Source organism: Loxodonta africana, chromosome 4, assembly GCF_030014295.1.
Source record: "Loxodonta africana isolate mLoxAfr1 chromosome 4, mLoxAfr1.hap2, whole genome shotgun sequence".
NCBI lineage: Eukaryota > Metazoa > Chordata > Mammalia > Proboscidea > Elephantidae > Loxodonta > Loxodonta africana.
In genome coordinates, this window is record NC_087345.1 from 152,114,337 (window position 1) to 152,128,306 (window position 13,970).

The 13,970-nt window shown below is 38.5% G+C and overlaps 1 protein-coding gene across 7 annotated transcripts in view; it reads right to left on the reverse strand.

The window, feature by feature from the left end:
* Window positions 1–689: 689 nt before the first annotated feature.
* Window positions 690–13,970, reverse strand: part of NUDT5 (nudix hydrolase 5) — a 28,765-nt gene continuing 15,484 nt past the window's right edge. For 2 of the 7 annotated variants that reach the window (XM_064284864.1, XM_023548917.2), the window contains 4 exons: window positions 9,454–9,503; window positions 7,902–8,009; window positions 6,437–6,532; window positions 5,037–5,810 (listed from right to left, as the gene is read on the reverse strand). In XM_064284864.1, coding sequence (XP_064140934.1) covers window positions 5,533–5,810; window positions 6,437–6,532; window positions 7,902–8,009; window positions 9,454–9,503 — 532 coding nt within the window. In that variant the 3' untranslated portion in view covers window positions 5,037–5,532. Of the gene's footprint in view, window positions 1,257–3,785; window positions 3,840–3,862; window positions 5,811–6,436; window positions 6,533–7,901; window positions 8,010–9,033; window positions 9,143–9,453; window positions 9,504–13,970 lie in introns of those variants that run through there. The other 5 variants (XM_003410582.4, XM_064284865.1, XM_010590730.3 and 2 more) reach the window with 5 other exon arrangements.

Below are 13,970 nucleotides of genomic sequence, written 5' to 3' on the forward strand. Positions count from 1 at the left end.
AACCACTTTTATATTGTTCTGAGAGGTCTGACTTAACCTCTGGATTTAGGGCTAGAAACGTGACAGGGCTGGCCAATGAGAATCATCCTGAGACTTCTGTTGGATTTATCAGGAGGTGGGCTAACTGAAAAGGCAACAATCCTGGAGCTACTAAAGGCCATAAAAGGTAACATAAGAGGAAAGCTTAGTCAAGAGATTGACTCAGTATCACTCTTAGTCAAGAGAGTAATTTTGGTAGAACCTTTGGATGACGGGCTTTAGGCATGACATGAGCCAGAAACAATCCCCCATTTTTCCCTTTAAGATAGTTTGTATTGGGTTTCTGGTACTTGGAAACTTTGCTAGCTACACTTGTCGTTTAACACCAAGACAATAATGGCCAAATCCATATAAATCTTTTTCTTTAATCAACTTCATTTTTGGAAATTTCAAGTACTTTTTGAGATAGGGATGGAAAATCAGATTCTAAATGTATGTGCTCATGTCTAAGAGTAGGACCTATCTTTTCATTAGTCTCTTATTCTTAGTATAGTGAATGGAACTGACCAGTTTTCATTACATAAGAGCTGGTTCAGCTTCAGTAGTTAGGCGTAAATAATTGCTTATCAAGAATGTTACCGTCTTTATTGATTTTACACTGGGTTTTTTGGTTGGGCTATCCAGTTGAACTGTACACAGTAAACAGTTCAATTAGGAGAGGCCAAAAAAGTCTCTATATAGGTTTTTTTTTTTTTTAAACTGCTTGAAATACTAATGCAGTAAATAGTTATCTGCATACACAGATTTTATATTTGGGGCTGAGTGTCAGAAGAGTTGACCTCATTTGGAATTCATGTCTATTTTCCTACAAAATATCCTTGTGTCTAGGGCTAGATTAAAAGAGTAACAGTTTTGCTTTTTAATTCGGAGGAACTATGTCTGCATTTATGTTCTTTTTCATTAACCTTGGCTGGAGTTTAATAATGTCAAATGAAGGTGACAGTCTACCCGTAATTATAATTTCATACCACCATGTGCATTTTATGTTGCTTTATTTTGTGAAAAAGCTAATTTTAAATCTGCATTAAACTATGTTGAATACAAAGTCTGAGTGAAGACGACGTGGTGGACTTGTTTACAAAAACACGGCCGGTGTCCTTTTTGACCTTAAAATTTTAGGAAGGGCACTTCAAATGGCTTAGTGTTTGCATGTTTCAACGCCAGAGCATAGGAGTAGACTCTAGAATCCACTGTAAGATGTTCTTCAGCTACCAGAGCTATAGGAAGCAAAGAATACAAGTTAGACAATGCAATTAGTAAAGGATAATACCCGCTTATCATTCAGTCAGTATTTACAGAGCAAAGTTCCTATGCTAGATGCTGGTGATAACAGCAGTGAACAGAACATTTTCTGCCTTCAAGGATCTTAATCTGGTGATGGGATAAAGGATATAAAAGTGAGATTTCAGTCCCAGCATAAGAAAAAAAAAAAAAAAAAAGATTTAAGACAAGGGGATATATAACAAAGATAATGATTTCACATGTTAAAACAGCAAAGCTTTTTAAGTTTATAGATCCAATTGTTACACATTTATAGTTCATTGTCGGGCTCTGTTCTGAAACTAAATGGTGATGATTAAACAATATCTTAGGGATTCATGTGTCTTTTCCACTGGCAGGGGATACACATTTTCCCCATGTGAGTTAAAACTTTGCAGGGTAGGACTGGAATTATACTACCGAGAATGAGGTCTCAGAGTCTTGTTACGATACATGGAGGTTGTCAGGCTTCTGATCTGTCTCTAGTTTTCCTAGCTACTTGTTTACGAACAAGCTGAGACATTTTGATCCTTGAAAGCAGGAATCAGGTGCATGGCAGATGCTGGGTGAGTGTCCAGTGCTATTTCCTGTAGCAAACTGAACTTAAAATACTTTCCTCACAACTTCTCAAATGTTACTTGTTGAATAAATGATTATTCTCGTTCTAGTAAAGCTAGGCAAACTGGTGTTTTTATCCCTCCCTTTCTATGTATCTCTCTCCCCTTTTTTTCCCTCCACCTCCATTTTCCCTCTCTTCTAAGACCAGAAAAGAAGTTCAATTATGTGGAAAGGAGAATAATGGAATTTTTATAAAAGGATATTCTTCCAATATAGAAAAACAATATAAACATATGGCATATAACATTTAAGCACTGTGTTCCAGGCGTTTTCCATACATTTTACTCATGCCTCATCAGAAGTAGAAGCTATCATTGTTCTGTTTGATGAGAAAAGCTTAGAGAGACTAGCCAATAATTAACCAATAACTAAGAATGAATTCCTGGTCAGATGAGCCTCAAACTCAGTCGGGCCTGTCAGACTCAAAAGTGTACTGTTTATTATAGATAGCCATGGCTTTCTCTGAATGAATGCCTAGTTAATACAGTTAATAAAGGATAATACCCCTTCACTGCAATTCTTCAGCACTATTATCCTAACTCTGAGATCATGAGGTGGTGTTATCACTGCTGGTGATAACAGCAGTGAACAGAACATTTTCTGCCTTCAAGGATCTTAATCTGGTGATGGGATAAAGGATATATAAGCGAGATTTCAGTCCCAGCATAAGAAGAAAAAAAGATTTAAGACAAGGGGACATATAACAAAGATAATGATTTCACTTGTTACCTTAGGTCTAGTTTTTAAAAGGTACAGTAGGAATGGAAGCTATCTGGGAGTCCACGTCTTCAGTATAGTATCTCGTGTAGTTGTATAAAGCTTTATAAATCAAAGGACATCTGTCCACGTAGCCTTACTTATTTTACAAAAGCCCTATGAGATGGGCTGGCCAGGAATTACATAATGTAACTACATGAGCAGTGATTTACTAGCCACACAGCTAGTTAGTTTTGTTCATTATATCAGCATATCACACTTAGTATATAATAAAAAAACAACAGATACCTCAAATATTTATTGAATGAATATTGTTAAATTCTCCTTTAACTGAAATCTTACACAAAGAACCATACGACATAATGGTGTATTTGAGGAAAAGCTAAGATACATCTACTTATACCTTTACATTGCTATGGATTAGAGATTTTACCTTTTTGTGAACCAATTATTTTCTGCTTTGAGTTTTTTGTTGACACCATGTGTTTTCATTAATGGAAGCATGCTGAATCACTGAGTATGTCTGAATTTTTGATAGGTAGTATGGATTTTTTTTTTCTTGCCTACCCTGAGTGTTTAGTGGTACATATGCAGTAGCAATAATTAACAGTCCCCACTGGGGTCTACTGCTACATATATATAACAACAATTTTCAGAATTTCTATTTTCCTACCCAAAATTCAGACACCTCATACAACCCTGTAAAAACAGTGATTTCTGGCACACGCCCATTTCCTCAGTTTCAAATCGTCATAAATGCCTGTGCCTTGAGGCAGCGTGCACTGTCAGTGATACAGCAGCTTCCCAATAAACCTTCAGAGGCAGGAAAAAGTACTTGGTCCCTAAGGTACCTGTGAGCACAAAAGGGCTAAAGTATAGAATAGCTGTGGCTAGTGAGCAGGAATATATTCTTGGCTATTCCATAGAAAAACAGCCCTTATTGCATTGAATGTTTTGGTCATAATTTCAAACACGCCAACATGCAGAAAGGAAAATTAATATCAGTCAACTGCATTTTTACAATAATTTCTAGGTATCTGACTAAAATGAGGAAGAAGATAAAAGAAATGGAGTTATATTTAATACTCCATTTGCTGAGGCGGGGACGGGAAAAATACAAAAAGTTAGGTAACAGTCTTAAGAGTGCTTACCATCAAGTCTCTTCAGCAGGTCATTCTTTGGTAAGGAAATTACTTCCACAAATTCTAAACAAACAAAGTGTAGGTGAAAACAGAGCCAGAGAACAAGAGAGTCTACCAAAACAACCCAAAATGTCTAGCCATTACCACTACCACTAAGCCATATGTGGTCAGCCACTGGGAGTTGAATAACATACCTCCATCCCCTGAAAATAAACAGAGGGAGAAAATTTTAGCAAGGCCTAGAGTGGTAAGATACTGAAAGATATTTGTACAAAACATACCCAAAAGGCTCTAAGAATTAAACAGAAACCAGGATCTCCACTAACAATTTATATACATAGTAAAAAAAAAATCCAAACAGTACAAAGTTGTTCTTATTCTTCAAATCAAATATTGATTAGCAAAATTTAAAGTGTATTCTGTAATATGCATATTTACTAGTGTAAAAATTCAGCATTTAAAATGGGCTGCAATGTGATACTGAAACATGGATATGAACAACTAAAGTGGGTGAGAAATTAGAGAATATCACTCATACATGATTTACTGTGGTTATGTACAGTCACGCGTTGCTTAGCATCCACGATATGTTCTGTGAAATAGGACTTTATGTCATTTGGATGTTGTGTGAACGTGCCTAAGTAGTGAGTAATGGCATTCACTGATTTTCCACCTTTGTGTTGTTTAATAACCTTTTGTCTCACTTCCAAATCGATACTTCTCCTCTGATTCTTGCTGCTGCTATCTCTGTGAAGCACTGGTTTTGCTGCATTTGGGAGCTATGATGCAGTTCACCGTAACATTTTCAAAAGAAAAACAGATAATGCTACAACACTTGAGATGCCTGATACACGAGATCGGATGCTGCTGCCTACGAGATGAACCACACACTATTATACAGTAAACTTTTTATTTGTAAGTAAGGCAAGTTTGGAGCCCTGGTGACATAGTGGTTAAGAGCTCAGCTGCTAACAAAAAGGTTGGCAGCTCAAACCCACCAGCCACTCCTTGGAAACCCTATGGGGCAGTTCTACTCTGCCCTAGAGGGTCACTATGAGTTAGAAGTGACTCAACGGCACCTAACAACAACAGGGAAAGTTCACATTAAGATAACAATAGAAAGTACAGTACATACACAAGCCAGTAACATAAGCATTTATCATGACTATCAAAGCATATGTATTATAGATTATATATGTACTGTACCATTATATGCCTGGTAGCACAACCACTTTCTATACAAGAGACATGAGATACATGTGCTGCATGTGGGAAGCTGTTGCGTGCCCTCTATCTGGTTATGACTCCTCCGTCTTGCTCTCTGATCAGGATTTCTGAACTCTATTATAAACCTTAAGGGACCACGGATGCATATGTGGTCAGACGTTGCCTGAATGTATGTTATGTGGTGCCTGATTGTATATAAATATCCCTCTTTAAGAGGATGGGAGACAGAGCATGGGATTGACAGAGGCGTTACAGCTTTTGAGTCCAAACTTTCAAAGAAATAGAGCAAAGAATTTCCTAGCAGCTTCTCTAAATACTGAACTCAATAAGGAATAATTAATTAAGCTGCTGCCCCCTTAACAATTAATTACTTATGCAATTCTTGCAATACACGTGAAGACAGAAATCAGGGTGATTTTAAAATTTCTATTTCCTACTTAAGCCTATAGCTCATGTTACTAAATAAGAATAAACTCCATACAAAAAATATGGAAATACATAATTTAACATTTTATATAAAGTACAACTATCAATGAAGTAGTAAAAGAATGCTAAAATACATGAGATTAAGAAAACAGCCAAGAATATTGATGAAATGTCTATGAAAGGCTACTATTCTTTTAACAAGTCTAAAATCAAACCAGCAGCAAGTTAAAAATATTTCATGCAATTCAACCACCTTAAGCACAGCCAACACACACTTACCAGGCTTTGGCTTAGGTCTTACATTTTCAGCATCATCTCCATTAATGGTTACTGTCACGATGTGCACAGTACAATTTGACAGACCTGGATCCATACATAAAACTACAGAGAGAAGTAACAGATAACCTTAAAAGACACCAGTCAGATGCTTCAATTGCTTTTGTCATTTGTTTCACTCTTTATATGTAATAAGAAGGGCTCATAACTCAGAGTTAGCATAGAATTTACGCAGGAAAATTACAGCTTGTCATATTCACTCAGTATAGGTTGTAGGACTGCAGAGCACATATGTAGTAAGTATTCATATTTCTCCCAGAGTTCTGGAGTAAAGTTTGGTAACTCTGAGGGGTTACATGGTACTGTCAATTCGTAAAATCCTTTCACCACAACAAGAAAAAAAAACAATCAAAATCTTCTAGTGAGGAATGTGGCATGTGGATGAGATGCTAATAAAAAATAAAGCTTAGAATGTAAGAAATTCTGAAAGGGAACTTAATGTCAGTTCTTCTCCTTCCTGCTCAAACATTCTCTCAAGGAAGTTCACTTACACATGGTGACCATCCTAATTGATTATTTCCCTTCAGTGAATTAGCTGAAATAAAAGCCATCTTGAATTCTGATTGTAAAGAACACCCAAATAATCAACTCTTTTATGCCCAGAAGAATCTATTGCTGGGTTAATTCTCACGAGTTTGTCCTGAAGTACACAATTAGAAAGCAATACAAACCTGGAGAACATTCAGCAATGTCACCTTTATAACCAGTTTCTTCCTCAAGCTCCCGAAGAGCAGCTGCTTCTGGGCTCTCATTATCATCTATGAGACCTGGAAGTCCAAATCATTTGTAAGGTGGGATGGGAAAGTCCAGTAGTTTTTGAACCTCTCATTCTTCTAACATAGCTGCTGCTGAGCTATGTTAGAAGAATCAGAGAATTGTGAAAAGTGGTCTTACAGATAAATCTGAGGAGGCGTAGAACTTCTACAGGGGGAGAAAAAAAAAAAAGAGCAAAAAGAATAATACCCTAGGCAGATTAAGTAGGCTCAGACAGCTATCATCTGTTCCTCTTATTTAAAGATCTTAGATTTTTTTTTTTGTTTTCATGAGCACCTCAACACTAACATTTTCACAGGGCAAGGACAGCATTTATCTCCTGGGAAGATAAATGACTTGGTGGTGGTTAAATGGCCTAGCTATGTGGCTACAGCACAGGAAGCCTGTAAACGTCTTCTGTTTTCTCACATGTAAGATGGTGACAATACTGCACATCTTGCCTTCCTCCCCACCCCAGAAAAATAATGAGGCCTCATAGTGAAATGCCAAGACGAATGTGTCACTTGTGAGGAGGAAGAACAGAAAGGCGTGAACTGAAGGCTGGTGGACTTTAAGTAACTACTATGGTCGTTGTAAGGACCAAGTAGAGAGAGGCCAAATGAAAGGAGGAGAGCAGGAACTCAGATTCTTCTTCCCGAAAGGTATAAAAATATATAAAGAAAAGTGAAATATACGCTATTTAGTTAGTTTTAAAAACTTAATTCATGCAATTTATGCAAATTAATTTCTTCAATCAGGTTGTGAGTAAAAGAAAAAAAAAAACAGTTAACTATACGTTATGACAGGACTTTAAAAGATACAAAATATAAACAATTAATGACAAATAAATGAGATTTAATCTCTACAGACTGACACAATCCAATGAAGTCCTATAATAAAACAGTTTATTAAAAAATTTGGATAGCTTTATACTTACTGCACAAATAAAAAATTGTTCTAGTTGAAATTAAGACAATTTCCTTGGTCAGTTTACGTATGGCTGATCAAGACGTTTTTCTATTCGTAGCTTGTGTCCTACTTATTACTGTAAGTTACTTGTCAGGGGAAAACAGTGATAGAAAATGAAATAAGTTGACAAATTGTGGAAAAGCAAGAAATTACTCAAAGAGAGGCTACAGAGAATGTTGTGAAGAGGGTGGCATGGCTTGAAAGGTATGCTGTAACACCAGGTCTTTTACTTCACCTTCTTGGGTTCAGATGATCTTTAGAGAGGAGCCTCTCTGCAGAAATGGCTTTATTGTATAACCACAGGGACAGATAAAAGGGTGTTAAATGTTGAAGCACTGCAGTTCCCAGGCTTTGCCCTGGGCCCGTCCAGCAGCCCCTGAGAAGCAATTCTATTGCCTCTGTTTAGTCACTCACCTGCAGGGAATTCTAAGCAGTAGCCACCAATGGGTGGTCGGAACTGTTTCACCAGAACAATACATTCATAATGAAGAGTTCTCTGCAGCACTGGGATGACGGCCACACCTGCCACCAGAAAATGCAACCAAGGAAATCCACAATGAAAGATCAGTGGTGCCAGTCATTTGTTTAGAGCAATCTAACAAAAATCTCGTATTTTAAGAAGCCAAAACCTACCCTCTATATGCCATTTACAAGAAGTGAACTTAATCTACAATATGGGCAGTTAACTTTGGAAGCTACTCTCAATTAAAGAAAAAATAATCACACTTACATGTTGTTTGAATTTTCTTTTTTATAAAAAACTTGTTTTTGTTGTCATAATTTCTTTAAAATAAAATCAAAACAAAAGCTAAACGTTCAGCACAAGGTTAAGGACATAAAATTTCTGTCTACATCAATCCCCACGTAGAACCATTTCTCATCATGTGGCTAGATCATTTTTGAAGTCTTAAATTTCCTTAAAGCAATAAATCAAGTAAGTTTCACTGTAGTATATGCTAGCTAGACTGAATTTTATTTTATTTTTTTAGGGTAAAAGACCTTTTCTCTCAAGTTATTTGGCTTAATCAAAACAACAACAAAAACCACTGGGTTCTAGAAAACACAAACCAGCCAGAGGAGCACTTGGTTCCTCCTAAATGTTTTTCATCAGTTAATAAAAGTAGCTGCAGCAGAGCAACTCTGTTTGCTTCAGTACAAACAGAAAATAACACAAAGTGGAAAAATAAAAGGGACAAAAAAAAAGACCTATTGCCCAACTTCCCCTAGACCAGAGGTGATTTTCAGGATTGTTTCTGGGATCTTTGCAGTCAAAGCATTCATGCCTGGAAGGGAAAGTGAACTGAATGAATAGTCTTTTTCCCAATTCTGTTTCCTCTCAACTTCGAAAGCAAGTGTTTGGTAAGCATAAAGTTGTGCCAAATGATTTTTCCAAACTAAAGGCTAGATCCTTTGGACAGAATATTAAGCATTTCTAGAAGTTATAACATCTAGACAATATGTAGCTTCAAGTTATGATTTAGGTTTGGTTATAAATATCAGTAGGAGTCCCTGGGTGGTGCAAACGGTTAAATGCTCAGCTACTAACCGAAAGGTTGGCAGTTCGAATCCACCCAGAGGTGCCTCGGAAGAAGGGCCTGGCGATCTACTTCCGAAAGATCACAGCCATTGAAAACCCTATGGAGCGCAGTTCTACTCTGAAACACACGGGGTCGCCATGAGTCGGAATCGACTCAACAGCAACTGGTTTTTGGTTTTATAAATATCAGCATATCTTCCCCTGCAAAAGCAGTGTTCTAAGCTTAGATAGATAATAGGAGCCAGAAGTTATTTATAAAGAAAGTTTGTTTTAGTAACATAGCATTGAAAAAACTAACAGTAGATACAACACCACAATTGAAGATAACTGCTCAGAGGTCTTGCTTAGAGCAAAAAAAATCTACACCTGGCCTCCTACAACAAAAGTTGCTAACTTATAAAGATAGTTATAATAAATCTGCAATCATACCATCAGCAGACTGTCCTTTCCTGGTTGTACGTTTCACAGTTTCCCAAGTTCTGTTCAGCAGAGAGGGAAAAACAAAATCATTAAAGAGGAGAATGTTCTTAGGTTTTCTGTGTATAACCAGAACTTCACAAATGCAAGCATGAAAATGTTATCGGTTAAGAAGACTAGATCAATAAAAACATGTATTTAAAAAGAGCCAATCGTGCTTTCCTACAGCTTCTGAAAATTACCAAAAAAAACAAACCTGTGTCACCCTACACCTAGCCCTCTGGGTGCCATCTAAATATAAGGCCTGTTCACTTGAGCTGAAGCTTTCAAATCATTTACTCTAAGTACTTTAACTTGGTTCATAAGTCTACAGACGAGCAGACAGCTGGTGATTTCAGCTGTAAAGGTTTTAAGCAGTTTACGCTTGAAAATTCTAGCCCTACCTCTAAAAACGACTGAGTACAATGTGAATTATTCAGATAGTTACTTACATAATTTATATTCTTAAAACATGTGATTTGAAATATACAATTTAGGAAAACAGGCCCTTTCCATTGAATAACTGAGGAATTATTAAATTGTGGTAAATGCTTTGCATTCGAGATCTTATCTAAGAAGAAAAGCGGTCACTAAATGAAAAAGTTAAGTGAACAACAACAGACTCCTGCTTCCTTTTACGGCTTTATTTCTAACTCGCTATTTGTTTCTAGCTGTTTTTTTTACCTACTTCAGTTTTTCAGTAACATTTGTGATAGTACTTTATCTCCCAGGAACATGGGGGAGGATTGTGCTGGAACGATCACGTTGTTTAAACGGGGAGTAGTGTAGGGGGGACAGTCCCTTTCACTCTCTTATCCCTTAAATAGTAAAAGGCAGTGGCAAGAGGCAGGAATGAAGACGCAAATAATTTTAGGATCTTTTCTAACAGAAGTAAGACATCTGAGTGGCTCTGGGAACTGGGAAAAGGTGTTAAAATCTGCCTCCCTGTGTTGTTGTTGTTAGGTGCTCACAGTGACCCTATGCACAACAGAATAAAACACTGCCCAGTCCTGTGCCATCCTTGTAATTGTTATTCTTGAGCCCACTGTTGGAGCCACTGTGTCAATCCACCTCACTGAGGGCCTTCCTCTTTTCCGCTGACCCTGTACTCTGCCAAGCATGATGTTCTTCTCCAGGGATTGATCCCTCCTGACAACATGTCCAAAGTATGTAAGATGCAGTCTCGCCATCCTTGCTTCTAAGGAGCATTCTGGTTGTACTTCTTCCGAGACAGGTTTGTTTGTTATTTTGGCAGTCCATGGCATATTCAACATTCTTTGCCAACACCACAATTCAAAGGCGTCAGTTCTTCTTGGGTCTTCTGTATTCATTGTCCAGCTTTCACATGCACATGATGAGACTGAAAATACCACGGCTTGGGTCAGGTGCACCTTAGTCTTCAATGTGACACCCCTGCTTTTCAACACTTTAAAGAGGATCTTTGCAGCAGATCTGCCCTATGCAACGTGTCTTTTGCCTCCCTGCAGTAAGGGTTAAAAAATGCACTGCCCTAAGGAAACCTCTTGTTCTTCACTTTTTACCTAGTTGTTCCTAAGGTTTGGACCTTGCCACACTTCTGTAAAAAATTTCTAATACTTCATTTAGTAAAAAAAAAAAAAAAATTTCTATGTACTGAAGATGTATCCACATTGTACCCAAATTCTAAAGGAAACATGTCAAAATGAACCTATGAAAATCAGACTACTATGACAACACACAGCCTCTCAACATTCCTGTTAAGTAAGTTGCAAGAAGCCAACCAACAAGCAATTCTGAGAAGTAAGCAATATAGGTTATAAGAGACAAAAACACCTTTGGCACAGCTCTCACATCTGCCTTCTAAGGTTAGTCCTAAAGTCTGAAGAAGACAGTGCTGGGAAAAGTACTGCAGATCCCATCCCAAATATACTAGGAATAAGGGGGAAAAATAGTATCATTATAGGGATTAAGATGTAGTGAAGAAGCAGTCATGAGCCATAAATGATAAGCAATAAAATATAAATGCATTTATAAGAAATACTGAAATAAGAGTGCCCCGTGACAGTGCCCCAGACAGAGCTCTGAGAGATGTACATTTGACTGGGGGTAGAAAATCTTAGCCTCTACTTGCCTACTAGCTAAACCCTAAGCCAAAACCTCCCTGACACTGTTTGATTATTTGTAAAACTAGGAAATTAAGAGTATGTTACCTTGACAGTCTCTTCTAGTTTGAGAATTCTGATTCTAGTTAAGTTACTCCACCTTTTGGTCTCCTACCTTAAAGGAAACATAGTTTTGCTTTCTTCCCTCTAGTCAACCAATATGGGACATAGGACGGATGACAAAAGATGACTTCAATAGTATCCTGAATGTCAACGAAGGGGCATATGCCTGCATATTTTTATAGTTCTAAAATTAATTCCATATCCTCTTCCACGAGAAGACAGTGGCACAAAGGATTCTCTAGCTGATATTTTACCCCTTATATACATGCTTTGGTATCTGGTAACAGATAAAAAACACTTTATAAATTTATAAAATCATGGTCTACTGTAAAGTACAGAGATTCACTCTTGAAAGCCTGATACCTGGTATGAAATATTAATACTTTACATAACATCTCTTCTGAGGCCACATAGAAGTCCTCTGTATGGAAGAATGAAGGTGAACACGCTATAAACATGCCACATAAATGTGGTAGTTTGATAGAGACTTTGGAAACCCTGGTGGCATGGTGGTTAAGAGCTATGGCTGCTAACCAAAAGGTCAGCAGTTTGAATCCACCAGCGCTCCTTGGAAACTCTATGGGGTACTTCTACTCTGTCCTATAGGGCTGCTATGAGTCGGAATTGACTCAATGGCAGTACCACTCCCAATCTACTGAAACAGACTCTTAGGAGTGAGGCTCAGACATTGGTGTTTTGAAAACATACCCTAATGATTCTGATGCACAACTCTGATTAAAAAATACTGAAGGGGAGGACAGTCAGAGAAGAGACAAGCTGATGTAAACCGACACATACTCTACAGATTAATTAGCGTTAAGGGTTATAGTTTGTGTTATAAACTTAAACAACTTTACAGAAAAGAGAAAACCAAACTGCATCACTATAAATTGGGTTCCAATCTCTCTATATTTTCACAAATATACTTAAATATAAATACATTTGAACTTACTGTCCTCCCTAAAAAAAGGCATCTGGTAATTCCAGGAAGGCACCTTCATCCAGAAGATCTGTTGATTCTTTGTTTTGAGAGCTTGTTGAGGTGATCGTGGTCTGTTTCTTTATGTGACTTGATACTGACTGTTGTCTCCGAGCCATCCATAAATTATTGCATTAGTTTATGTTTGCTTACTGCATCCTAGCTTTTTGCTTTGTTTTGTTTTGATATGCCCAAATGGGTTGCTTGAGCAAGCTAGCTTGATTATTTTTGCCTTTGAAGTGCTGACGTCCTGTCCCCAGATGGCTAAAGCTGATGTCAGGTAATCAGTCTAGGAATCCATTCACTTTTCTTGTATGAATTCAGCTCAGGTGTCCGGGTAGCTGATTATCAAGTGTGTGGAACAGGCATCGTACAGTCTTAGAGGGGCAGGGGTGACTGGTGTAGGTACCGGCATCTGGTTGCAGCAGGGGGTCATGCTCTGAACAAGGCAGGGGGCTGAGAACCATCCCCCGAAAGTCTGTGAGGAAAGCGCGTCCCTGTTCCCTAAAGCATGCAGGTGGGTGGGTTCTGCACACAGACCATGGGCACTCAATGCTTTTGTTTGTAAGGACCGGGAGGTACCAGTTATCCTTGGACCCCTGTCACGGGGGGCTGGGTGACCTGAGTGGAGCCACCAGTCCTTATGCCCCTGTTGTGGGTAAGTGAGGACCCTATTTAATAGGCAAAGCACTGTCAAATATCAAACACCCACCTCTTCACCGCACAGCTGAAATGGTTACAGTCTGCCAACAAGGGCCTATTCTCCTGAAATAGGCCCACACAGGTCCATGCAGGGGGGAAAGGTATTCAAAATCCATGGACTGTTTATGCCTGGACAGGAGCGGCTTCTGTCCTGAGCTTTCCTGGTTAGTGGAGCTGGCAAACTATCTTTTCCCCAAATTGTGAATTTATTCCTACCTAAGGCCAGAGGATGGCTCAGGGTGCTCAACACAGCCTATCTCAGGCCCAGGGAAATCAACAGCCACCAAAGCCGGCTTGGGGGCTGGGGACACAGTAAAATATACGCAAGTACTCAGCTTTTGCTGATAGCGCTGTTCTTCTCTGGTTCCAGAGGTGTGAGTAAGCTCTGCAGTTGGCTGCTTCTCCCTGAAGAAACTGCAGCCGAATGCTACCACCAGCATGCTGCAGCCGCTCCTGGGATCCCAGTGATTCAGGTTCAGTTACTCCTCTTCGCTTCTGAAGGGTATCTCCTCTCCTGGCCGCTCAGTCCATTTTCTAACTTTGCCTCTGATGTTCAGGCCTCCTAGCTTGTCATAAACGTAATTGTTTCACTTGTTTTTTTTGGG